The sequence below is a fragment of the Telmatherina bonti genome, assembly GCF_933228915.1.
Source record: "Telmatherina bonti genome assembly, chromosome: 8".
Classification (NCBI taxonomy): Eukaryota; Metazoa; Chordata; class Actinopteri; order Atheriniformes; family Telmatherinidae; genus Telmatherina; species Telmatherina bonti.
In genome coordinates, this window is record NC_136626.1 from 5781136 (window position 1) to 5806719 (window position 25584).

The following is a 25584-nucleotide window of genomic DNA, read 5'->3' on the forward strand; positions in this document are numbered from 1 at the left end:
GGTCTGCATGGAAACGTCATGGCTCCATGGAAACATTATGTCTGCATGGAAACGTCACGTCTGCATGCAAACATCATGTCTGCATGGAAACATGTCTGCATGGAAACATCATGTCTGCATGGAAACATCATGTCTGCATGGAAACATCATGTCTGCATGGAAACATGATGTCTGCATGGAAACATCACGTCTGCAATGAAACATTCCGTCTGCATGGAAACATGATGTCTGCATTGAAACATCACATCTGCATGGAAACATCACGTCTGCATGGAGACATGATGTCTGCATAGAAACATCATGTCTGCATAGAAACATCATGTCTGCATGGAAACATCACAACTGCATTGAAACATCATGTCTACATGGAAACATCATGTCTGCACGGAAACATCACGTCTGCATGGAAACATGTCTGCATGGAAACATCACGTCTGCATGGAAACATCATGTCTGCATAGAAATATTCATGTCTGCATGGAAACATCACATCTGCATGGACAAATCATGTCTGCATGGAAACATCAGGTCTGCAAGGAACCCTCATGGCTCCATGAAAACATCATGTCTGCATAGAAATATACATGTCTGCATTGGAAGCATCACGTCTGCATGGAAACATCATGTCTGCATGGAAACATCACATCTGCATGGAAACATCATCTCTGCATGGAAACATCATGTCTGCATTGAAACATCACATCTGCATGGAAACATCATGTCTGCATGGAGACATGATGTCTGCATAGAAACACCATGTCTGCATGGAAACATAATGTCTGCATGGAAACGTCACAACTGCATGGAAACATCACGTCTGCATGGAAACATCATGTCTGCACGGAAACATCATGTCTGCATGGAAACATCATGTCTGCATGGAAACATCACATCTGCATGGACACATCATGTCTGCATGGAAACATCACGTCTGCATGGAAACATCATGTCTGCATAGAAATATTCATGTCTGCCTGGAAGCATCACGTCTGCATGGTAACATCACGTCTGCATGGAAACATCACGTCTGCATGGAAACATCATGTCTGCATTGAAACATCACATCTGCACGGAAACATCATGTCTGCATGGAGACATGATGTCTGCACAGAAACATCATGTCTGCATAAAAACATCATGTCTGCATGGAAACATCACAACTGCATGGAAACATCACATCTGCATGGACACATCATGTCTGCATGGAAACATCACGTCTGCATGGAAACATCATGTCTGCATAGAAATATTCATGTCTGCCTGGAAGCATCACGTCTGCATGGTAACATCACGTCTGCATGGAAACATCACGTCTGCATGGAAACATCATGTCTGCATGTTGACTGGGATTAAATGATTCAGCTTCTACATGCAGGTTTAGATCTTGCAAATTGGTTTTAAGGGTTAATAAAGTTTCTTTGGAGGGTGATGTGCGTGTCGCGTGTTGTTGTATTATGTACTCATCCTTCTCTTCTGCTTCCAGCTAACATCTATGTATGATGATGTGTGGACAGTTGTGGATTCCAACGAAAGCAGATGAAGTCAAATCGCTGTTTTGAACTGTGCCATTAGAAAACGCTGATCACTGGTAATTTCCAGCGTTTGGATATTTTCTTTGGAGAGTGAATGTTTCAGCTAGGAGCTGAAACGTTTCCAGTCCTGAACTCAGTGTTGGTCACCACCTCTGTCTTTGATACTCTCATAAAAAAGCTGACGTGACTGGACAAATTAGCGTTACTCCATCTAATGTATTCAAACTGCTGCCGAGCGGCTGCGGAGGACATTGAGCACTATTAGAAATGATAGCTTTGACTGTCAGCGACACTAACCACTCCTGAAAAGGTGACAGCACATTTGGCTGCTATTTGCTAGCAGGAAGGAGGGGGGGGGTGAAAAGCACCTACAAGTTTAACTTTGGGCCATTTTGATCTTTAATTCATCCGGGATGTGGAAAATGTGTTTGGTCTATTCTGAGGAGGGGAACATGCAGCGGAGATACTCTCACGCCATCGCGCCTTTCACACTTTGATGGTTCTTGTATTTTCTCAGCGCCATGCAGCCCTCCTCCCTCACAAACTGTCCTTTCATGGAAGAGCTCAGAGAGGAAGGACTCTGCACCACTCCCGTCCAGCGCTTATGCACGCAAACGCTGAATATTTGAGGCGACTCCTGGATGTGTTTTATGCAGACAGCATCTGACAGGCCTGAAGTGAAGCCAGCAGAGATATGAAAACAGGCACTGTCTGTCAAAAGCAGGAAATAATCAGCCCCCACATCCACCGCAGGGGCCCAGCTGAAAGCCATTAAGCCAAAACAATGTGCTGCTTCTGCTGTTAGCTTGAAAAACATAATAATAGCAATAATACTTAGAACGATTACTTTAATGATTTGAGAGAAGCTAAATGATGTCGTGTGGATGATTGCAGCTCGGTGTGGATGCTGAATATGGGTCAACATGCATGTTCAGGCCTTGATTTTAATAACTAGCAGTAATTACCCATCTTTAATCCCATTAGCCTCCATGTGGAGGTTGAAGACCTTTATGAATGAAGCAGCTAGGAAAGAAAAACCATATACACTCACTTCTGATATGTTTTACTTGTTGGAAACAATGCAGCTCAACCTCATCAGCACATCAAAGCAAATTTACAGTAAAACGCACTAAAACTGTATCACTGTTCTTCTGGAAAGCCTCATCTAAGCTAGAAAAGCGCAATATATGAATGAATTTAGGGCTTTACCTGAGTTGAGGTGTAAAAAAGATATCTATAAACCAGCAATATCACAAGCAGAGGTACAAAAAACAAATGTTCACACAAAAAACAATATTTACACCTGATGTGTTCTATTGTGACATTTTCTACAATCCAGCAGGCAGAATTTACAACATCTGGAGACACAAACTTTACTTCCAACAACGTAGCAGCCTGTCATGCTAGCAAACAGGTGTTACCAACATCGCTAACTGCATGCAGAGTGATGGTTGTAGGATGGATGGATAGATGGATGGATGTAAGATAGATGGATGGATGGATGTAGGATAGATGGATGGATGGATGTAGGATAGATGGGTGGATGGATGTAGGATAGATGGACGGATGGATGTAGGATGGATGGATGTAGGATAGATGGATGGATGGATGGATGGATGGATGGATGGATGGATGGATGGATGGAGGGATGGTTGCAGGATGGATGGATGGATGGACGGATAGATGGATGTAGGATGGAGGGATGGTTGCAGGATGGATGGATGGATGGATGGATGGGTGGATTAATGGATGGATGGATGGATGGATGTAGGATGGATGGATGGATGGATGACTGGATGGATGGATGGATGGATGGATGGATGGGTGGATTAATGGATGGATGGATGGATGGATGTAGGATGCATGGATGGATGGATGGATGGATGGATGGCTGGATGGCTGGATGGATGGATGGATGGACAGATGGACGGACAGATGGATGGCTGGATTAATGGATGGATGTATGGATGGATGTAGGATGGATGGATGGATGGATGGATGAATGTAGGATGGATGGATGGATGGCTGTATGGATGGATCGATGGATGGACAGATGGATGGATGGATGGACAGATAGATAGATGTAGGATGGATGGATGGATGGGTGGATTAATGGATGGATGGATGGATGGATGGATGGATGTAGGATGGATGGCTGGATGGCTGGATGGCTGGATGGATGGATGGATGGATGAATGTAGGATGGATGGATGGATGGGTGGATTAATGGATGGATGGATGGATGGATGGATGGATGGATGGATGTAGGATGGATGGCTGGATGGCTGGATGGCTGGATGGATGGATGGATGGATGAATGTAGGATGGATGGATGGATGGATGGATGGCTGTATGGATGGATCGATGGATGGACAGATGGATGGATGGATGGACGGATAGATAGATGTAGGATGGATGGATGGATGTAGGGTGGATGGATGGATGGATGGCTGGATGGACAGATGGATGGCTGGATTAATGGATGGATGATGGATGGGTGGACAGATGGATGGATGGCTGGATGGATGGATGGATGGGTGGACAGATGGATGGATGGCTGGATGGATGGATGGACAGATGGATGGCTGGATTAATGGATGGATGATGGATGGATGGATGTAGGATGGCTGGATGGCTGGATGGATGGATGGGTGGACAGATGGATGGATGGCTGGATGGATGGATGGACAGATGGATGGACAGATGGATGGCTGGATTAATGGATGGATGATGGATGGATGGATGTAGGATGGATGGATGGCTGGATGGATGGATGACATGACAGGACATTCCTTGACGGTGGATTGCTTTCTGTTATCAGTGATCAAATTATAATAAAGCTGAAGCGGCGCATCTTTGCCCACATTCACAGTGTAGAAGAGATATCAGCTGCTAACGGTCATTACAAACACTGACAACATGTAAAAAAGGATATTTTCTTTTTTTTTTTAACAGGCAAATAGAATTAATATCTAAGATTCATACTTTACAGACCATTTCTTTAAGTCCATCCAACCATCTCTATGTCTTCTGTCACTTCTCCAATGTCACATCAAGGTGTCAGCAGGTTAAACCGTTAATATTTCCCTCCATGCATGCAATGCCTGGAAACGTCCTCAGTGGGTATCAGAGTGTTTGAGTCAACCTGCTGCTTCGATATCAGATACACAAACCCAGTCTAGCATGATACTTTTGCTCTGATGTGCTTCACACAAGCGGTTCTCAAAGAGGGGAAAGCCGACTCTAAATCAGATGTTAAAGCAGTAAACCTCACGTTTCCCCCCAGAGCACCCGGACTCGAAACTTTAACGTCATCAAGAAATAAAACCTGGCGGAGATGGTAACTTTCAACTTGTCTGCAGCTGAAGGAGCTAAATGTCCTGCTGGTATGTTAGCAGAGAAGATGTGGACAAACCACCCTGCTGCTGCCGTCTCGTTCACACTGCTGCTGCAGGATTTATCTCTTGATGACACTGTGAAGATTTTCCACTGTGCAGTTGGACTTCACATCGATGCTAACTCAAATCCAGACTTTTTTTCTACTTCATGGCGATCATCCACACGGGCATGATGACTTCGGGGAATCCTTCCTGCTTCTCCACAGCCAGGATCTCCAGGCCAGCCTTGGCGATGATGACCCTCATGATGTCCAGGTGCCGGCTGATGCTGCTGTCGATGGGGTCCAGCTTGCAGCCCTGTCGCGCCATATTGTCCTTTATTATAATGACCCCGTTGGGACGCAGACTCTTCTTGCAGCGAATCAGGAAGTTCATCAGGTCCTTGTCTGTCAGGTGGCCTGCAACGAAGGAAAGACGCCTGAAACATCTGAGCATTTTCACTACGTTTCATGTCTGTGCCGAATGCATTCTAGTGCTGCCCATTGGCTAAAACTGAAACTGTAGCAGCCCTGCTGCAGGTACATGTGGCTGCTAATCCTGACATCCTGACTCTCACTTTTTTTTCTTCTTCTTCTTTTTTTATGTCTTGTCCAGCATTTAAGCAAGCAGAATGGTTTTCTGGATGCTGTGTTCTTCTGGGCAATTTACTTTGTAAATATAATGCTTCCCTTGATATTCTAGATTCTTATTTATTTTTCTATTTATTTTACATAATTGTTTGTATTACATAGTTTCTACTGCTGGACCGGACCGGAGAGGATAGAAGAGGGATAGAAAGAGAATCGAGAAGAAGAGAAAACAGAAAACACCTCGTATAGAGAAAAAGGGAGAGAGAAAGAGAAAAAGAAAGAATGAGAAAGAGAACAACCTACATACATTTGCATGTACATAAGCACACATACACACCCGCTTATATATACACACATTCAATTCAATTCAACTTTATTTATATAGCGTCAAATCACGGCAATGCCATCTCAAGACGCTTTACAGACAGAGGGGAAAACATAATGAAGGCCAATTCATAACAGCCTATATAAGGAAACCAACAGATTGAGTTGAGTCCAACTCAATCTCCCATCCTGAGCAAGCACACTGGCGACAGTGGGAAGGAAAAAACTCCCTTTTAACAGGAAGGAAACCTCCGGCAGAACCCGGCTCAGGACAGGCAGCCATCTGCCTCTGCTGTGTGGGGGGAAGAGGACAGAAAGACAACAGACAACAGGAACTGCTACTCCCGGCCAGGGAGACCTGCTGAGACAGGAGACATACATGTTAATGATGCAACACTGTTATGATGCAACAAAGAGAGAGATAAAGAGAAAAAGAAAGAAGCTCAGTGTATCAGGAAATGTCCCTCACCAGTCTAAACCTATAGCAGCATAACTAAGGGATGCTAACCATCCCTAGCTATAGGACTTATCAAAAAGATAAGTCTTCAGCCTAGTCTTAAAGGTGGGGAGGGTGTCTGCTTCCCTAACACTAACTGGGAGCTTATTCCATAAGAGGGTTGTTTTTGTTTTCCTCTATCAATGATGAATAATAAGCTGTTCTTGCCGTACGTAAGGCTTTTTTGTAGACAATTAAACTTTCTTTCCAGGTTAAGTGAGACTCCTCTAATCCTGATGAATGCCATCTGTTTTCCAAACGCCTTGATGCCTGTTTTAGAGCTCGAAGCTGGGAATTAAACCAGGGAGCCTTCATAATCTTACCTAATTTCTTCTTCTTTAGGGGAGCAACATTATCCAAGGTTGTACGCATTGAAGCTGTTATAGTATCAGCATGTTGATCAATCTGAGCTGGAGTAAGGCTTAAAGGGGGACTCTCAGTCATGCTAACACATGGTAGAGGTGAAAAAATTGATTCAATTGATTGTTTAAATTTTGTAATATTATTGTCTGATAAACATCTGCTATAGTAGAATTCATACACCAATACACCATACACATCCATACACCAATACACACTGGAGTCATGTTCCCCTTGTGGGAGGATAAAGCCATCAACTATCAGGAGAACCCAGAGCTCACAAGCTAAATTGGACACACAGAAAGAAAACCAGCTGTGAAAACCAGGCGACTCAGTGACTGTGTCACATGCAGAACATACAGAGTGGAACGTGTTCAGAGAAGAGTGATCATGCCAATGTGGCCCCGCCCACACATTGTGACCCGCCCACAGAATGTGGCCCCACCTACACAAAGGCAAGAACAGGGCCAGGAGACCCGAAGACCTGGGCAACCGGCAGCCATTCCCAAGCACAGTCCCCAACCACCTTGCTCCAGAGCCAGCCATGATCATGGGGAACAGGCCTCAGAGGGCCTGACTCTTTCTGTTAGCATGGCTGCTAGCCCTGACATGCTAGCCTGACGTGATAACAGCAGGTTAACAGAACGTCTCATTTGGTCTGGATGGACGATCTGTTGACTGAGGCTTCTGTGTTCCTGCAAAAACACTTTTAAACAGCTTTAAATTCTCGTACTGAACTTCATCTTTCAGCTTCATCACAGCTTTTAAAGAGAGTTGTTGGATTTGTTAGAAATGTGTGTGCTTTTTAAACTATCCAGAGGGATTCAGCCAAGCTTTATATGCTTTGTAATAATGTTAACTATCAACGTAAACCACTACCGTTGCCACAGAAACCTAAGGATTCAAGACAGACATGACCCTTAAATACTTACACGCCACCCACTGCATCCAGATGACATCATACTTGTTTTTCGGAGGCGTGAACTCCTGCAGGTTGTAGCAGTAGTAGGTTTCAATGCGGTCGGCATCATCGCCCAGATACTCCTCGTGTGCATGGAGCAGAAAGTGCTCCATCATGTCTGCCAACTCCATTTTCTCGAACACAGGAAGAAGGACGCCTTTGGACACTCGTCCGATCCCACTTCCACAATCCAAAGCACAGTATGTTCCGGCCTTACCAGGACCCTGTTCATTCAAATAAAGACTTAATAAAGAATTACTGAAGTTTTTCTATCTGCCTGACTTCAGTCTGTATGATGAGGTCATTTCAAGTGGTCAGGATTACTGCACACATGAAGAAATATACACATATGTATATCCAAAATAATTTCTAGAAAAGTTATTCTGATCATCATGTGAAATACTGGATGTTTTAGATGTTTGTTGGTTTCGTGGAAGGTTTGGAAGTTGGAATTCGCACAAAAATTATTAAATGTTAAATGAATAAAAAATATAATTTAAAATAAAAATCAAATTTAAAAAAACATTTCTTTGGTTGAAACAGAAAATGGAAATATAATGTATTTGCTAAAAATATAAAATGTATTGTGTAAATGAGGTAAAAACATATATGGTATAAAAACATGGGCGGAGCCTCCGTGATGTCACCCGTAGGTTTCTGAAGAGCTGAATTGAAGCTCGGTGAGCGGTTCCTACCGTCACCATCTTGGCAGGAGCGTGCGTGTCATCTCACCAGGAAAATACAAATATGGGCAAAGAGGTGGAGCTGAGAGGGGGGCTGTGAGCGTCTTTCTGTAGCTAAGAGCTAACCGAGCTAAACCGGAGATAACAGGCGCTAACCAGCTAACGGAGGTAAGCGGGCTAAAGCTAAGTCACGTTGTTAACCGACTAAAAACCGCGGTTGTTCTACGTTCTTCTGACTTGAAGCAGGAGATTGGGTACCTGTCAATCAAAAGGACACGCCCCTAAATATGCCGAACTTTGACATTAAATTACTTTTAAACGGGCGAGTTAGAAAAAAATTCACTCCCCAATAAACTCATGTTTATTTCTGCTGTAAACATGTTTATTTCTGCTGTAAACATGTTTATTTCAGCTGTAAACATGTTTATTTCTGTTGTAAACATGTTTATTTCTGCTGTAAACATGTTTATTTCTGCTGTGAACATGTTTATTTCTGCTGTGAACATGTTTATTTCTGCTATAAACATGTTTATTCCTGCTGTAAACATGTTTATTTCAGCTGTAAACATGTTTATTTCTGTTGTAAACATGTTTATTTCTGCTGTAAACATGTTTATTTCTGCTGTGAACATGTTTATTTCTGCTGTGAACATGTTTATTTCTGCTATAAACATGTTTATTCCTGCTGTAAACATGTTTATTTCAGCTGTAAACATGTTTATTCCTGCTGTAAACATGTTTATTTCAGCTGTAAACATGTTTATTTCTGTTGTAAACATGTTTATTTCTGCTGTAAACATGTTTATTTCTGCTGTAAACATGTTTATTTCTGCTGTGAAGTTGGTCTTTTTAACATGGGAGTCTATGGGGATCTGCTCTGGAGCCCCTAGTGGATGAAGGGGGAACTGCAGGTTTTCAGGTTTGGCCGACTTTAGATCAGATTACGATGAATCTGGAAGCTGAACTAAAGTTTAAGGGCTCTGCTTTGCACGTTGGGTCAAAATTCTTCCTAAAAAATGTTTCCATCTTTATGTTGCCGTGGGTGACGGACAGCTCCTTCCCACCAGATGTCCGGCTTCACAGCTTACAAGCACCGACAGCACAAACAAGTCGACCTTGTTGCTCGGGGCAACAATGCAGTGAACTTTACCACCAGGGAACAAAAAGTCACCTCACTTGAATCATGCAGGCTTTTCCTCCTTTTCATTTGGTATTCTGACCTCACCCCAACCCCTCTGCATCAGGGGCCCCAGTGTGTGATTGTATGAAGGAGGGGGGCCCCGAGCAGCTCTGTTACAGGGTGAATTACTGCCACATTGCTCCGCGTGCATGTACATCTGTTTAAATCTGGATGTGTCCTAAATCTGTTCCTGCCTCGCTTGTTGGTCATGGAGACGCTGCGTCCGAACAGCAGCCATCTTTACGGTTTTTCTTTTCTGGTTGTGAGAAACAAAAACAGCAACATGACATTTCCTGACATGTCTGCAGCTCTATCTTTAGAAGTAAATGAAGACTTGCTCCACGTTTCTGCTCCCGTTCCGAGTGTCTGAATCAGTTCCCAGCGTCCAGACGGTGTCTGTTCCCAACAAGCCCAATGAAACCGTAGAAATGTTGTTTTTCTACCCGACACCGAGTCAATCAGGATTCCATAAACACAGACGTCACGGGTCATCCCCACAATCAGTCTGGCTTCAGGAACCAGAACCGGCTCATGGTCTGGTTTCAGGAACCAGAACCGGCTCATGGTCTGGTTTCAGGAACCAGATCCGGCTCCCGGTCTGGTTTCAGGAACCAGAACCGGCTCCCGGTCTGGTTTCAGGAACCAGAACCGGCTCATGGTCTGGTTTCAGGAACCAGAACCGGCTCATGGTCTGGTTTCAGGAACCAGAACCGGCTCCCGGTCTGGTTTCAGGAACCAGAACCGGCTCATGGTCTGGTTTCAGGAACCAGAACCGGCTCCCGGTCTGGTTTCAGGAACCAGAACCGGCTCATGGTCTGGTTTCAGGAACCAGAACCGGCTCCCGGTCTGGTTTCAGGAACCAGAACCGGCTCATGGTCTGGTTTCAGGAACCAGATCCGGCTCCCGGTCTGGTTTCAGGAACCAGAACCGGCTCCCGGTCTACCTTCAGGAACCAGAACCGGCTCCCGGTCTGGTTTCAGGAACCAGATCCGGCTCCCGGTCTGGTTTCAGGAACCAGAACCGGCTCCCGGTCTACCTTCAGGAACCAGAACCGGCTCCCGGTCTACCTTCAGGAACCAGAACCGGCTCCCGGTCTACCTTCAGGAACCAGAACCGGCTCCCGGTCTGGTTTCAGGAACCAGATCCGGCTCCCGGTCTGCCTTCAGGAACCAGAACCGGCTCATGGTCTGGTTTCAGGAACCAGAACCGGCTCCCGGTCTACCTTCAGGAACCAGAACCGGCTCCCGTTCTACCTTCAGGAGCCAGAACCGGCTCCCGGTCTGGTTTCAGGAACCAGAACCGGCTCCTGGTCTACCTTCAGGAACCAGAACCGGCTCATGGTCTACCTTCAGGAACCAGAACCGGCTCCCGGTCTGGTTTCAGGAACCAGAACCGGCTCCCGGTCTACCTTCAGGAGCCAGAACCGGCTCCCGGTCTGGTCTCAGGAGCCAGAACCGGCTCCCGGTCTGGTTTCAGGAACCAGAACCGGCTCCCGGTCTACCTTCAGGAACCAGAACCGGCTCCCGGTCTGGTTTCAGGACCCAGAACCGGCTCCCGGTCTGGTTTCAGGACCCAGAACCGGCTCCCGGTCTGGTTTCAGGAACCAGAACCGGCTCCCGGTCTGGTTTCAGGACCCAGAACCGGCTCCCGGTCTGCCTTCAGGACCCAGAACCGGCTCCCGGTCTGCCTTCAGGAACCAGAACCGGCTCCCGGTCTGGTTTCAGGAACCAGAACCAGCTCCTGGTCTACCTTCAGGAACCAGAACCAGCTCCCGGTCTGGTTTCAGGAGCCACAACCGGTTCCTGGTCTGGCTTCAGGAAGTGGACCCCTCCTTTATCGGACCCCTATCGAGGGAACCGGATCCCAGTTTGACACCTTCTCACCTTTCTCAGGTGTAAAAGCTTCGTTTGGGTCTCAGAGTGGGTCGGTTTCTAGGTTTCCAGCTTTCATATGCTGAGACTGCAGTGGGACGACCAGGATGCTCTGAGCTCTCTGCTCTTATTTACACATTTTTATCAGTAACTGTCTCGTGTTCCTGTTGGAACAGCAGCCCAAAGCCTGCTGCGATGGTCTCCAGCTCCCCGCGACCCTTTATCAGACGAAGCAGTTCTGGTAATGAATGAATGTTCCTGTTGGTTTATTTGACACTGCAAACCAGGAGGATGCAGGCCGAACATGCTGATGTAACATCGATCCAAAATAAATAAACATGTGAGGAACATTAAATGAAAGAAGCAGAGCAGTTCCAGTTGCACAACAGCTGGATTTCCAACAGCTGCACTAACATCCATCACGGTGTGACTCAAGCAAAGAGCCTAGTAGCTTCAGTAGAACCAGATCATAAACGTCTCCAGCGAGTCGTTTGTCCATCATGTCCACAACGATCCAGTCTGAGAACAGAAAAGCAACGTTACATCCTGCTTTGTGTCCACCGCTAGCTGCAGGCGCTGCACCAGCTGAGCTGTGTTAATCTGGATTGTTGTGTTTACATCAGCACCAGAACAAAAGCGGCCTCTTGCTGTCTGCGGAGCTTTAAAGCCTCCATTGGCACTTTATAATTAGACGCCTGTAAAACTGATCCTGCATACAAGCAGGTTTGTGGGCCAAACATTTCCTCCTGAATTAGCAACCCTGTCATGTGCGGCAGCACACTCATAAACGTTCAGATGTAAACCAGCTGCAGACGATGCGTCCTCTACGGCTTGTCTGACACCATTCTGCTATTCGTCCAATGAGAGATGTTTCCCAACAGAAGCAGGGGTTGTGGAGTGGGGGGGGGCACAACTGCTGCTGCAGTCTGAGTTTACGCGCCTGTGCTGCTGTCAGAAACTGTCCTACATGTTTTTCTTTGGCAGGTGGATGGAGCTAAAAACGGAAAACAAATATAAAACATTTCATAATGTGTTATAAAACACGTAATAACGTGTTATAAAAAATGTAATAACGTGTTATAAAACATGTAATAACGTGTTATAAAACATTTAAGATGTTATAAAACATGTAATGTGTTATCAAACATGTAATAACATGTGTTATAAAACATGTAATAATGTGTTATAAAACATTTAAGATGTTATAAAACATGTAATATGTTACAAAACATGTAATAACATGTGTTATTAAAAAAAATTGTTATAAAATATGTAATAACATGTTATTAAAACATGTAATAACATGTGGTATAAAACATTTAATATGTTGTAAAACATGTAATAACGTGGTATAAAACATGTAGAAACGTGGTATAAAACATTTAATATGTTGTAAAACATGTAATAATGTGTTATAAAACATGCAATGTGTTATAAAACGTAATAACGTGTGGTATAAAACATGTAATAATGTGTTATAAAACATGTAATAACATGTGGTATAAAACATGTAATGTGTTATAAAACATGTAATAACATGTGTTATTAAAATATGTAATAACATGTGGTATAACACATTTAATATGTTGTAAAACATGTAATAACATGTGGTATAAAACATTTAAGATGTTGTAATACATGTAATAACATGTGGTATAAAACATGTAATAATATGTTATAAAACATGTAATAACGTGTTATAAAAAAATTTATGTTATAAAACATGTAATAACATGTGTTATTAAAACATGTAATAACATGTGGTATAAAACATGTAATAACATGTGGTATAAAACATGTAATAATGTGTTATATAACATGTAATGTGTTATAAAACATGTAATAACGTGGTATAAACATGTAATAATATGTTACAAAACATGTAATAACATGTGTTATAAAAAATTTTATGTTATAAAATATGTAATAACATGTGTTATTAAAACATGTAATAACGTTATATTAAAACATTTAATATGTTGTAAAACATGAAATAACATTTGTTATAAAACATGTAATGTGTTATAAAACATGTAATAACATGTGGTATAAAACATGTAATAATGTGTTATAAAACATGTAATAACATGTGTTCTAAAAAAATTATGTTATAAAATATGTAATATGTGTTATTAAAACATGTAATAACATGTGGTATAAAACATTTAATATGTTGTAAAACATGTAATAACATGTGGTATAAAACATGTAATAACGTGGTATAAAACGTAATAATGTGTTATAAAACATGTAATAATGTGTTATAAAACATGTAATAACATGTGGTATAAAACATGTAATGTGTTATAAAACATGTAATAACATGTGTTATTAAAATATGTAATAACATGTGGTATAACACATTTAATATGTTGTAAAACATGTAATAACATGTGGTATAAAACATGTAATGTGTTATAAAACATGTAATAACGTGGTATAAAACATGTATTAAGATGTTACAAAACATGTAATAACATGTGTTATAAAAATTTTTATGTTATAAAATATGTAATGACATGTGTTATTAAACCATGTAATAACATGTGGTATAAAACATTTAATATGTTGTAAAACATGTAATAACATGTGGTATAAAACATGTAATAATGTGTTATAAAACATGTAATAATGTGTTATAAAACATGTAATGTGTTATAAAACATGTAAAAACGTGGTATAAAACATTTAATATGTTGTAAAACATGTAATAACATGTGTTATAAAACATGTAATAATGTGTTATAAAACATGTAATGTGTTATAAAACATGTAATAATGTGTTATAAAACATGTAATAACGTGGTATAAAAACATGTAATGTGTTATAAAACATGTAATAACATGTGTTATAGAACATGTAATAACGTGTTACAAAACATTTAATATGTTGTAAAACATGGAATAATAAGTGTTGTACAGAGCTATCTGACGGTGGAGACTCACCACAAACCTCTGCAGAAACTGACGGGAACCTTCCAGATCAACGTTGGATATCTCGACAAAATCTCCCATCATGCCTTCCTCCGAGGCGGGGACGTCTTCATAGAACTTCTGCGCTCTGTAGTAGAACTGCTTCTCTCCTTTAATGTACTCACAGGTGACGGGGAACAGCTTCACTGTGGGGACACGAGGAAGATGGGCGTCAGGAAAGGTCTGGAAACGGACATGGAAACGGTCATCGCATAACGCTCCCAAATTCACCGGAGAGATCTTCATTCCCGTCGGCTGCAGACCGAACCCTGTTACCTGAAACCAAACCCTGATCTCTCCTTTGGAACGACAAAGCTCATGCACATCTGAGTTCTGGAAGCAGAAACAGTCCGATAAATACAAGAGTGAGCCGACAATCAGGCGACAGATGGCTCGATCCGCGAAGTCCAAAGACCAGAGGACCTTTCCTGATCTGACACTCGACTGGGATCCGACAGATCTCACGGTTCCAACAAAGCTCTTCGTTCTCAGACTGCCGGTTTTTCTGCGGTTTCCGGATGTTAGAACCTTCACTTATCAGACCCGTCGCTGCAAAGCTCCCAGTCCGCCTCCAGGAAGCGGAAGCAGATCCCAGTCCGCCTCCAGGATGTAGAACCAGATCCCAGTCCGCCTCCAGGAAGCGGAAGCAGATCCCAGTCCGCCTCCAGGAAGCGGAACCGGATCCCAGTCCGGCTCCAGGAAGCGGAACCGGATCCCAGTCCGGCTCCAGGAAGCAGAAGCAGATCCCAGTCCGCCTCCAGGATGTAGAACCAGATCCCAGTCCGCCTCCAGGAAGCGGAAGCAGATCCCAGTCCGCCTCCAGGATGTAGAACCAGATCCCAGTCCGCCTCCAGGAAGCGGAAGCAGATCCCAGTCCGCCTCCAGGAAGCGGAACCGGATCCCAGTCCGGCTCCAGGAAGCGGAACCAGATCCCAGTCCGCCTCCAGGAAGCGGAAGCAGATCCCAGTCCGCCTCCAGGAAGCGGACCCGGATCTCACAGATCCTGGGAGACGTCCCATAATGCACTGGGCTCCTCTCTACTCTCTTTACCCTCCATGTAGAAACATCTGATATCGTTGTTCCTCTTCTTTCTCAGCAGGATCTGAGTTCTGCTGGTTCACCCTCTTTCTGGTTCTGATATCGGTTTTTCTAACTGGTTCTGGTTCTAATGGACGGGTTCCTAACTGGTTCTGGTTTTCTCTACTGTCTCAGATGCAGCTCATGATGGAGGACCAATCTCAAAAAAAGGTTTGAGTAGTTGGTTGATTCCACAGTTTGCAGTGTTCTGATAACCGGGTCTCTGTCGTCTCGCCGGGTCTCTGTCGTCTCGCCGGGACTCTGTCGTCTCGCCGGGACTCTGTCGTCTCGCCGGGACTCTGTCGTCTCGCCGGGTCTCTGTCGTCTCGCCGGGACTCTGTCGTCTCGCCGGGACTCTGTCGTCTCGCCGGGTCTCTGTCGTCTCGCCGGGACTCTGTCGTCTCGCCGGGTCTCTGTCGTCTCGCCGGGACTCTGTCGTCTCGCCGGGTCTCTGTCGTCTCGCCGGGACTCTGTCGTCTCGTCGGGACTCTGTCGTCTCGCCGGGTCTCTGTCGTCTCGCCGGGTCTCTGTCGTCTCGCCGGGTCTCTGTCGTCTCGCCGGGTCTCTGTCGTCTCGCCGGGTCTCTGTCGTCTCGCCGGGACTCTGTCGTCTCGTCGGGACTCTGTCGTCTCGCCGGGTCTCTGTCGTCTCGCCGGGACTCTGTCGTCTCGCCGGGACTCTGTCGTCTCGCCGGGTCTCTGTCGTCTCGCCGGGTCTCTGTCGTTTCGCCGGGACTCTGTCGTCTCGCCGGGTCTCTGTCGTTTCGCCGGGACTCTGTCGTCTCGCCGGGTCTCTGTCGTCTCGCCGGGACTCTGTCGTCTCGCCGGGTCTCTGTCGTTTCGCCGGGACTCTGTCGTCACACCTAGTCTCTGTCGTTTCGCCGGGACTCTGTCGTCTCGCCGGGTCTCTGTCGTCTCGCCGGGTCTCTGTCGTTTCGCCGGGACTCTGTCGTCTCGCCGGGTCTCTGTCGTTTCGCCGGGACTCTGTCGTCTCGCCGGGTCTCTGTCGTCTCGCCGGGTCTCTGTCGTCTCGCCGGGACTCTGTCGTCTCGCCGGGTCTCTGTCGTCTCGCCGGGACTCTGTCGTCTCGCCGGGACTCTGTCGTCTCGCCGGGTCTCTGTCGTCTCGCCGGGACTCTGTCGTCTCGCCGGGACTCTGTCGTCACACCTAGTCTCTGTCGTTTCGCCGGGACTCTGTCGTCTCGCCGGGTCTCTGTCGTCTCGCCGGGTCTCTGTCGTCTCGCCGGGACTCTGTCGTCTCGCCGGGTCTCTGTCGTCTCGCCGGGTCTCTGTCGTCTCGCCGGGACTCTGTCGTCTCGCCGGGTCTCTGTCGTCTCGCCGGGACTCTGTCGTCTCGCCGGGACTCTGTCGTCTCGCCGGGACTCTGTCGTCTCGCCGGGTCTCTGTCGTCTCGCCGGGACTCTGTCGTCTCGCCGGGACTCTGTCGTCTCGCCGGGTCTCTGTCGTCTCGCCGGGACTCTGTCGTCTCGCCGGGACTCTGTCGTCTCGCCGGGTCTCTGTCGTCTCGCCGGGACTCTGTCGTCTCGCCGGGACTCTGTCGTCTCGCCGGGTCTCTGTCGTCACACCTAGTCTCTGTCGTCTCGCCGGGTCTCTGTCGTCACACCTAGTCTCTGTCGTCACACCTAGTCTCTGTCGTCTCGCCGGGTCTCTGTCGTCACACCTAGTCTCTGTCGTCACACCTAGTCTCTGTCGTCTCGCCGGGTCTCTGTCGTTTCGCCGGGACTCTGTCGTCACACCTAGTCTCTGTCGTCACACCTAGTCTCTGTCGTCACACCTAGTCTCTGTCGTCTCGCCGGGTCTCTGTCGTCACACCTAGTCTCTGTAGTCACACCTAGTCTCTGTCGTCTCGCCGGGACTCTGTCGTCTCGCCGGGTCTCTGTCGTCACACCTAGTCTCTGTCGTCTCGCCGGGACTCTGTCGTCTCGCCGGGTCTCTGTCGTCTCGCCGGGTCTCTGTCGTCTCGCCGGGACTCTGTCGTTTCGCCGGGTCTCTGTCGTCTCGCCGGGTCTCTGTCGTCTCGCCGGGACTCTGTCGTCTCGCCGGGACTCTGTCGTCACACCTAGTCTCTGTCGTTTCGCCGGGACTCTGTCGTCACACCTAGTCTCTGTCGTTTCGCCGGGACTCTGTCGTCTCGCCGGGACTCTGTCGTCACACCTAGTCTCTGTCGTTTCGCCGGGACTCTGTCGTCTCGCCGGGACTCTGTCGTCACACCTAGTCTCTGTCGTTTCGCCGGGACTCTGTCGTCACACCTAGTCTCTGTCATTTCGCCGGGACTCTGTCGTCACGCCGGGTCTCTGTCGTCTCGCCGGGACTCTGTCGTCACACCTAGTCTCTGTCGTTTCGCCGGGTCTCTGTCGTCTCGCCGGGACTCTGTCGTCTCGCCGGGACTCTGTCGTCACACCTAGTCTCTGTCGTTTCGCCGGGACTCTGTCGTCTCGCCGGGTCTCTGTCGTCTCGCCGGGACTCTGTCGTCTCGCCGGGTCTCTGTCGTCTCGCCGGGTCTCTGTCGTTTCGCCGGGACTCTGTCGTCTCGCCGGGTCTCTGTCGTTTCGCCGGGACTCTGTCGTCTCGCCGGGTCTCTGTCGTCTCGCCGGGACTCTGTCGTCTCGCCGGGTCTCTGTCGTTTCGCCGGGACTCTGTCGTCACACCTAGTCTCTGTCGTTTCGCCGGGACTCTGTCGTCTCGCCGGGTCTCTGTCGTCTCGCCGGGTCTCTGTCGTTTCGCCGGGACTCTGTCGTCTCGCCGGGTCTCTGTCGTTTCGCCGGGACTCTGTCGTCTCGCCGGGTCTCTGTCGTCTCGCCGGGACTCTGTCGTCTCGCCGGGACTCTGTCGTCTCGCCGGGTCTCTGTCGTTTCGCCGGGTCTCTGTCGTCTCGCCGGGTCTCTGTCGTCTCGCCGGGACTCTGTCGTCTCGCCGGGTCTCTGTCGTCTCGCCGGGTCTCTGTCGTCTCGCCGGGACTCTGTCGTCTCGCCGGGTCTCTGTCGTCTCGCCGGGACTCTGTCGTCTCGCCGGGACTCTGTCGTCACACCTAGTCTCTGTCGTCTCGCCGGGACTCTGTCGTCTCGCCGGGTCTCTGTCGTCTCGCCGGGTCTCTGTCGTCTCGCCGGGACTCTGTCGTCTCGCCGGGTCTCTGTCGTCTCGCCGGGTCTCTGTCGTCTCGCCGGGACTCTGTCGTCTCGCCGGGTCTCTGTCGTCTCGCCGGGTCTCTGTCGTCTCGCCGGGTCTCTGTCGTCTCGCCGGGACTCTGTCGTCTCGCCGGGTCTCTGTCGTCTCGCCGGGACTCTGTCGTCTCGCCGGGTCTCTGTCGTCTCGCCGGGACTCTGTCGTCTCGCCGGGACTCTGTCGTCTCGCCGGGTCTCTGTCGTCTCGCCGGGACTCTGTCGTCTCGCCGGGTCTCTGTCGTCTCGCCGGGTCTCTGTCGTCTCGCCGGGACTCTGTCGTCTCACCGGGACTCTGTCGTCTCGCCGGGTCTCTGTCGTCTCGCCGGGACTCTGTCGTCTCGCCGGGACTCTGTCATTTCGCCGGGTCTCTGTCGTCTCGCCGGGACTCTGTCGTCTCGCCGGGTCTCTGTCGTCTCGCCGGGACTCTGTCGTCTCGCCGGGTCTCTGTCGTCTCGCCGGGTCTCTGTCGTCTCGCCGGGTCTCTGTCGTCTCGCCGGGACTCTGTCGTCTCGCCGGGACTCTGTCGTCTCGCCGGGTCTCTGTCGTCTCGCCGGGTCTCTGTCGTCTCGCCGGGACTCTGTCGTCTCGCCGGGTCTCTGTCGTCTCGCCGGGACTCTGTCGTCTCGCCGGGTCTCTGTCGTCTCGCCGGGACTCTGTCGTCTCGCCGGGTCTCTGTCGTCTCGCCGGGTCTCTGTCGTCTCGCCGGGACTCTGTCGTCTCGCCGGGTCTCTGTCGTCTCGCCGGGACTCTGTCGTCTCGCCGGGACTCTGTCGTCTCGCCGGGTCTCTGTCGTCTCGCCGGGACTCTGTCGTCTCGCCGGGTCTCTGTCGTCTCGCCGGGACTCTGTCGTCTCGCCGGGTCTCTGTCGTCTCGCCGGGTCTCTGTCGTCTCGCCGGGACTCTGTCGTCTCGCCGGGTCTCTGTCGTCTCGCCGGGTCTCTGTCGTCTCGCCGGGACTCTGTCGTCTCGCCGGGTCTCTGTCGTCTCGCCGGGTCTCTGTCGTCTCGCCGGGTCTCTGTCGTCTCGCCGGGACTCTGTCGTCTCGCCGGGACTCTGTCGTCTCGCCGGGTCTCTGTCGTCTCGCCGGGTCTCTGTCGTCTCGCCGGGACTCTGTCGTCTCGCCGGGTCTCTGTCGTCTCGCCGGGACTCTGTCGTCACACCTAGTCTCTGTCGTTTCGCCGGGACTCTGTCGTCTCGCCGGGACTCTGTCGTCACACCTAGTCTCTGTCGTTTCGCCGGGACTCTGTCGTCTCGCCGGGTCTCTGTCGTCTCGCCGGGACTCTGTCGTCACACCTAGTCTCTGTCGTTTCGCCGGGACTCTGTCGTCACACCTAGTCTCTGTCATTTCGCCGGGACTCTGTCGTCACGCCGGGTCTCTGTCGTCTCGCCGGGACTCTGTCGTCTCGCCGGGTCTCTGTCGTCTCGCCGGGTCTCTGTCGTCTCGCCGGGTCTCTGTCGTCTCGCCGGGACTCTGTCGTCTCGCCGGGTCTCTGTCGTCTCGCCGGGTCTCTGTCGTCTCGCCGGGTCTCTGTCGTCTCGCCGGGACTCTGTCGTCTCGCCGGGTCTCTGTCGTCTCGCCGGGTCTCTGTCGTCTCGCCGGGACTCTGTCGTCTCGCCGGGTCTCTGTCGTCTCGCCGGGACTCTGTCGTCTCGCCGGGACTCTGTCGTCTCGCCGGGTCTCTGTCGTCTCGCCGGGACTCTGTCGTCTCGCCGGGTCTCTGTCGTCTCGCCGGGACTCTGTCGTCTCGCCGGGACTCTGTCGTCTCGCCGGGTCTCTGTCGTCTCGCCGGGTCTCTGTCGTCTCGCCGGGACTCTGTCGTCTCGCCGGGTCTCTGTCGTCTCGCTGGGTCTCTGTCGTCTCGCCGGGTCTCTGTCGTCTCGCCGGGTCTCTGTCGTCTCGCCGGGACTCTGTCGTCTCGCCGGGACTCTGTCGTCTCGCCGGGACTCTGTCGTCTCGCCGGGTCTCTGTCGTCTCGCCGGGTCTCTGTCGTCTCGCCGGGACTCTGTCGTCTCGCCGGGTCTCTGTCGTCTCGCCGGGACTCTGTCGTCACACCTAGTCTCTGTCGTTTCGCCGGGACTCTGTCGTCTCGCCGGGACTCTGTCGTCACACCTAGTCTCTGTCGTTTCGCCGGGACTCTGTCGTCTCGCCGGGTCTCTGTCGTCTCGCCGGGACTCTGTCGTCACACCTAGTCTCTGTCGTTTCGCCGGGACTCTGTCGTCACACCTAGTCTCTGTCATTTCGCCGGGACTCTGTCGTCTCGCCGGGACTCTGTCGTCTCGCCGGGACTCTGTCGTCACACCTAGTCTCTGTCATTTCGCCGGGACTCTGTCGTCTCGCCGGGACTCTGTCGTCTCGCCGGGTCTCTGTCGTCACACCTAGTCTCTGTCGTTTCGCCGGGTCTCTGTCGTCTCGCCGGGACTCTGTCGTTTCGCCGGGACTCTGTCGTCTCGCCGGGTCTCTGTCGTCTCGCCGGGTCTCTGTCGTTTCGCCGGGACTCTGTCGTCTCGCCGGGTCTCTGTCGTTTCGCCGGGACTCTGTCGTCTCGCCGGGTCTCTGTCGTCTCGCCGGGACTCTGTCGTCTCGCCGGGTCTCTGTCGTCTCGCCGGGTCTCTGTCGTTTCGCCGGGACTCTGTCGTCTCGCCGGGTCTCTGTCGTTTCGCCGGGACTCTGTCGTCTCGCCGGGTCTCTGTCGTCTCGCCGGGTCTCTGTCGTCTCGCCGGGACTCTGTCGTCTCGCCGGGTCTCTGTCGTCTCGCCGGGACTCTGTCGTCTCGCCGGGTCTCTGTCGTCTCGCCGGGACTCTGTCGTCTCGCCGGGTCTCTGTCGTCTCGCCGGGACTCTGTCGTCTCGCCGGGTCTCTGTCGTCTCGCCGGGTCTCTGTCGTCTCGCCGGGACTCTGTCGTCTCGCCGGGTCTCTGTCGTCTCGCCGGGTCTCTGTCGTCTCGCCGGGTCTCTGTCGTCTCGCCGGGACTCTGTCGTCTCGCCGGGACTCTGTCGTCTCGCCGGGACTCTGTCGTCTCGCCGGGTCTCTGTCGTCTCGCCGGGTCTCTGTCGTCTCGCCGGGACTCTGTCGTCTCGCCGGGTCTCTGTCGTCTCGCCGGGACTCTGTCGTCACACCTAGTCTCTGTCGTTTCGCCGGGACTCTGTCGTCTCGCCGGGACTCTGTCGTCACACCTAGTCTCTGTCGTTTCGCCGGGACTCTGTCGTCTCGCCGGGTCTCTGTCGTCTCGCCGGGACTCTGTCGTCACACCTAGTCTCTGTCGTTTCGCCGGGACTCTGTCGTCACACCTAGTCTCTGTCATTTCGCCGGGACTCTGTCGTCACGCCGGGTCTCTGTCGTCTCGCCGGGACTCTGTCGTCACACCTAGTCTCTGTCGTTTCGCCGGGTCTCTGTCGTCTCGCCGGGACTCTGTCGTTTCGCCGGGACTCTGTCGTCACACCTAGTCTCTGTCGTTTCGCCGGGACTCTGTCGTCTCGCCGGGTCTCTGTCGTCTCGCCGGGTCTCTGTCGTTTCGCCGGGACTCTGTCGTCTCGCCGGGTCTCTGTCGTTTCGCCGGGACTCTGTCGTCTCGCCGGGTCTCTGTCGTCTCGCCGGGACTCTGTCGTCTCGCCGGGACTCTGTCGTCTCGCCGGGTCTCTGTCGTTTCGCCGGGTCTCTGTCGTCTCGCCGGGTCTCTGTCGTCTCGCCGGGTCTCTGTCGTCTCGCCGGGACTCTGTCGTCTCGCCGGGTCTCTGTCGTCTCGCCGGGTCTCTGTCGTCTCGCCGGGACTCTGTCGTCTCGCCGGGACTCTGTCGTCTCGCCGGGTCTCTGTCGTCTCGCCGGGACTCTGTCGTCTCGCCGGGACTCTGTCGTCACACCTAGTCTCTGTCGTCTCGCCGGGTCTCTGTCGTCTCGCCGGGTCTCTGTCGTCTCGCCGGGTCTCTGTCGTCTCGCCGGGACTCTGTCGTCTCGCCGGGTCTCTATCGTCTCGCCGGGTCTCTGTCGTCTCGCCGGGTCTCTGTCGTCTCGCCGGGACTCTGTCGTCTCGCCGGGTCTCTGTCGTCTCGCCGGGTCTCTGTCGTCTCGCCGGGACTCTGTCGTCTCGCCGGGACTCTGTCGTCTCGCCGGGTCTCTGTCGTCTCGCCGGGACTCTGTCGTCTCGCCGGGACTCTGTCGTCACACCTAGTCTCTGTCGTCTCGCCGGGTCTCTGTCGTCTCGCCGGGTCTCTGTCGTCTCGCCGGGTCTCTGTCGTCTCGCCGGGACTCTGTCGTCTCGCCGGGTCTCTGTCGTCTCGCCGGGACTCTGTCGTCTCGCCGGGACTCTGTCGTCTCGCCGGGTCTCTGTCGTCTCGCCGGGACTCTGTCGTCTCGCCGGGTCTCTGTCGTCTCGCCGGGTCTCTGTCGTTTCGCCGGGACTCTGTCGTCTCGCCGGGTCTCTGTCGTCTCGCCGGGACTCTGTCGTCTCGCCGGGTCTCTGTCGTCTCGCCGGGACTCTGTCGTCTCGCCGGGTCTCTGTCGTCTCGCCGGGACTCTGTCGTCTCGCCGGGTCTCTGTCGTCTCGCCGGGACTCTGTCGTCTCGCCGGGTCTCTGTCGTCTCGCCGGGACTCTGTCGTCTCGCCGGGTCTCTGTCGTCTCGCCGGGTCTCTGTCGTCTCGCCGGGACTCTGTCGTCTCGCCGGGTCTCTGTCGTCTCGCCGGGTCTCTGTCGTCTCGCCGGGTCTCTGTCGTCTCGCCGGGACTCTGTCGTCTCGCCGGGACTCTGTCGTCTCGCCGGGTCTCTGTCGTCTCGCCGGGACTCTGTCGTCTCGCCGGGTCTCTGTCGTCTCGCCGGGACTCTGTCGTCACACCTAGTCTCTGTCGTTTCGCCGGGACTCTGTCGTCTCGCCGGGACTCTGTCGTCACACCTAGTCTCTGTCGTTTCGCCGGGACTCTGTCGTCTCGCCGGGTCTCTGTCGTCTCGCCGGGACTCTGTCGTCACACCTAGTCTCTGTCGTTTCGCCGGGACTCTGTCGTCACACCTAGTCTCTGTCGTCTCGCCGGGTCTCTGTCATTTCGCCGGGACTCTGTCGTCACACCTAGTCTCTGTCGTCACGCCGGGTCTCTGTCGTCTCGCCGGGACTCTGTCGTCACACCTAGTCTCTGTCGTTTCGCCGGGTCTCTGTCGTCTCGCCGGGACTCTGTCGTTTCGCCGGGACTCTGTCGTCACACCTAGTCTCTGTCGTTTCGCCGGGACTCTGTCGTCTCGCCGGGTCTCTGTCGTCTCGCCGGGTCTCTGTCGTTTCGCCGGGACTCTGTCGTCTCGCCGGGTCTCTGTCGTCTCGCCGGGACTCTGTCGTCTCGCCGGGTCTCTGTCGTCTCGCCGGGTCTCTGTCGTCTCGCCGGGACTCTGTCGTCTCGCCGGGTCTCTGTCGTCTCGCCGGGACTCTGTCGTCTCGCCGGGACTCTGTCGTCTCGCCGGGTCTCTGTCGTCTCGCCGGGTCTCTGTCGTCTCGCCGGGACTCTGTCGTCTCGCCGGGTCTCTGTCGTCTCGCCGGGACTCTGTCGTCTCGCCGGGTCTCTGTCGTCTCGCCGGGACTCTGTCGTCTCGCCGGGTCTCTGTCGTCTCGCCGGGTCTCTGTCGTCTCGCCGGGACTCTGTCGTTTCGCCGGGACTCTGTCGTCACACCTAGTCTCTGTCGTTTCGCCGGGACTCTGTCGTCTCGCCGGGTCTCTGTCGTCTCGCCGGGTCTCTGTCGTCTCGCCGGGTCTCTGTCGTCTCGCCGGGTCTCTGTCGTCTCGCCGGGTCTCTGTCGTCTCGCCGGGTCTCTGTCGTTTCGCCGGGACTCTGTCGTCTCGCCGGGTCTCTGTCGTTTCGCCGGGACTCTGTCGTCTCGCCGGGTCTCTGTCGTCTCGCCGGGACTCTGTCGTCTCGCCGGGACTCTGTCGTCTCGCCGGGTCTCTGTCGTTTCGCCGGGTCTCTGTCGTCTCGCCGGGTCTCTGTCGTCTCGCCGGGACTCTGTCGTCTCGCCGGGTCTCTGTCGTCTCGCCGGGTCTCTGTCGTCTCGCCGGGTCTCTGTCGTCTCGCCGGGACTCTGTCGTCTCGCCGGGTCTCTGTCGTCTCGCCGGGACTCTGTCGTTTCGCCGGGACTCTGTCGTCTCGCCGGGTCTCTGTCGTCTCGCCGGGACTCTGTCGTCACACCTAGTCTCTGTCGTTTCGCCGGGACTCTGTCGTCTCGCCGGGTCTCTGTCGTCTCGCCGGGACTCTGTCGTCACACCTAGTCTCTGTCGTTTCGCCGGGACTCTGTCGTCACACCTAGTCTCTGTCATTTCGCCGGGTCTCTGTCGTCTCGCCGGGACTCTGTCGTCTCGCCGGGACTCTGTCGTCTCGCCGGGACTCTGTCGTCTCGCCGGGACTCTGTCGTCTCGCCGGGTCTCTGTCGTCTCGCCGGGACTCTGTCGTCTCGCCGGGTCTCTGTCGTCTCGCCGGGTCTCCGTCGTCTCGCCGGGACTCTGTCGTCTCGCCGGGTCTCTGTCGTCTCGCCGGGTCTCTGTCGTCTCGCCGGGACTCTGTCGTCTCGCCGGGTCTCTGTCGTCTCGCCGGGTCTCTGTCGTCTCGCCGGGACTCTGTCGTCTCGCCGGGTCTCTGTCGTCTCGCCGGGTCTCTGTCGTCTCGCCGGGACTCTGTCGTCTCGCCGGGTCTCTGTCGTCTCGCCGGGACTCTGTCGTCACGCCGGGACTCTGTCGTCTCGCCGGGACTCTGTCGTCTCGCCGGGTCTCTGTCGTCTCGCCGGGTCTCTGTCGTCTCGCCGGGACTCTGTCGTCCCGCCGGGTCTCTGTCGTCTCGCCGGGACTCTGTCGTCTCGCCGGGTCTCTGTCGTCTCGCCGGGTCTCTGTCGTTTCGCCGGGACTCTGTCGTCTCGCCGGGACTCTGTCGTCTCGCCGGGACTCTGTCGTCTCGCCGGGTCTCTGTCGTCTCGCCGGGACTCTGTCGTCTCGCCGGGACTCTGTCGTCTCGCCGGGTCT

At 52.2% G+C, this 25584-nt stretch overlaps 1 protein-coding gene across 1 annotated transcript in view; it reads right to left on the reverse strand.

Moving 5' to 3' along the window:
* Positions 1–3373: 3373 nt before the first annotated feature.
* The window catches only part of ntmt2 (N-terminal Xaa-Pro-Lys N-methyltransferase), a 32598-nt gene continuing 10387 nt past the window's right edge, over positions 3374–25584 (reverse strand). Inside the window, exons 2-4 of the mRNA XM_079244920.1 lie at positions 14321–14493; positions 7612–7864; positions 3374–5328 (exon numbers count right to left, since the gene is read on the reverse strand). Coding sequence (XP_079101046.1) covers positions 5072–5328; positions 7612–7864; positions 14321–14493 — 683 coding nt within the window. The 3' untranslated portion in view covers positions 3374–5071. The remainder of the gene's footprint in view (positions 5329–7611; positions 7865–14320; positions 14494–25584) is intronic.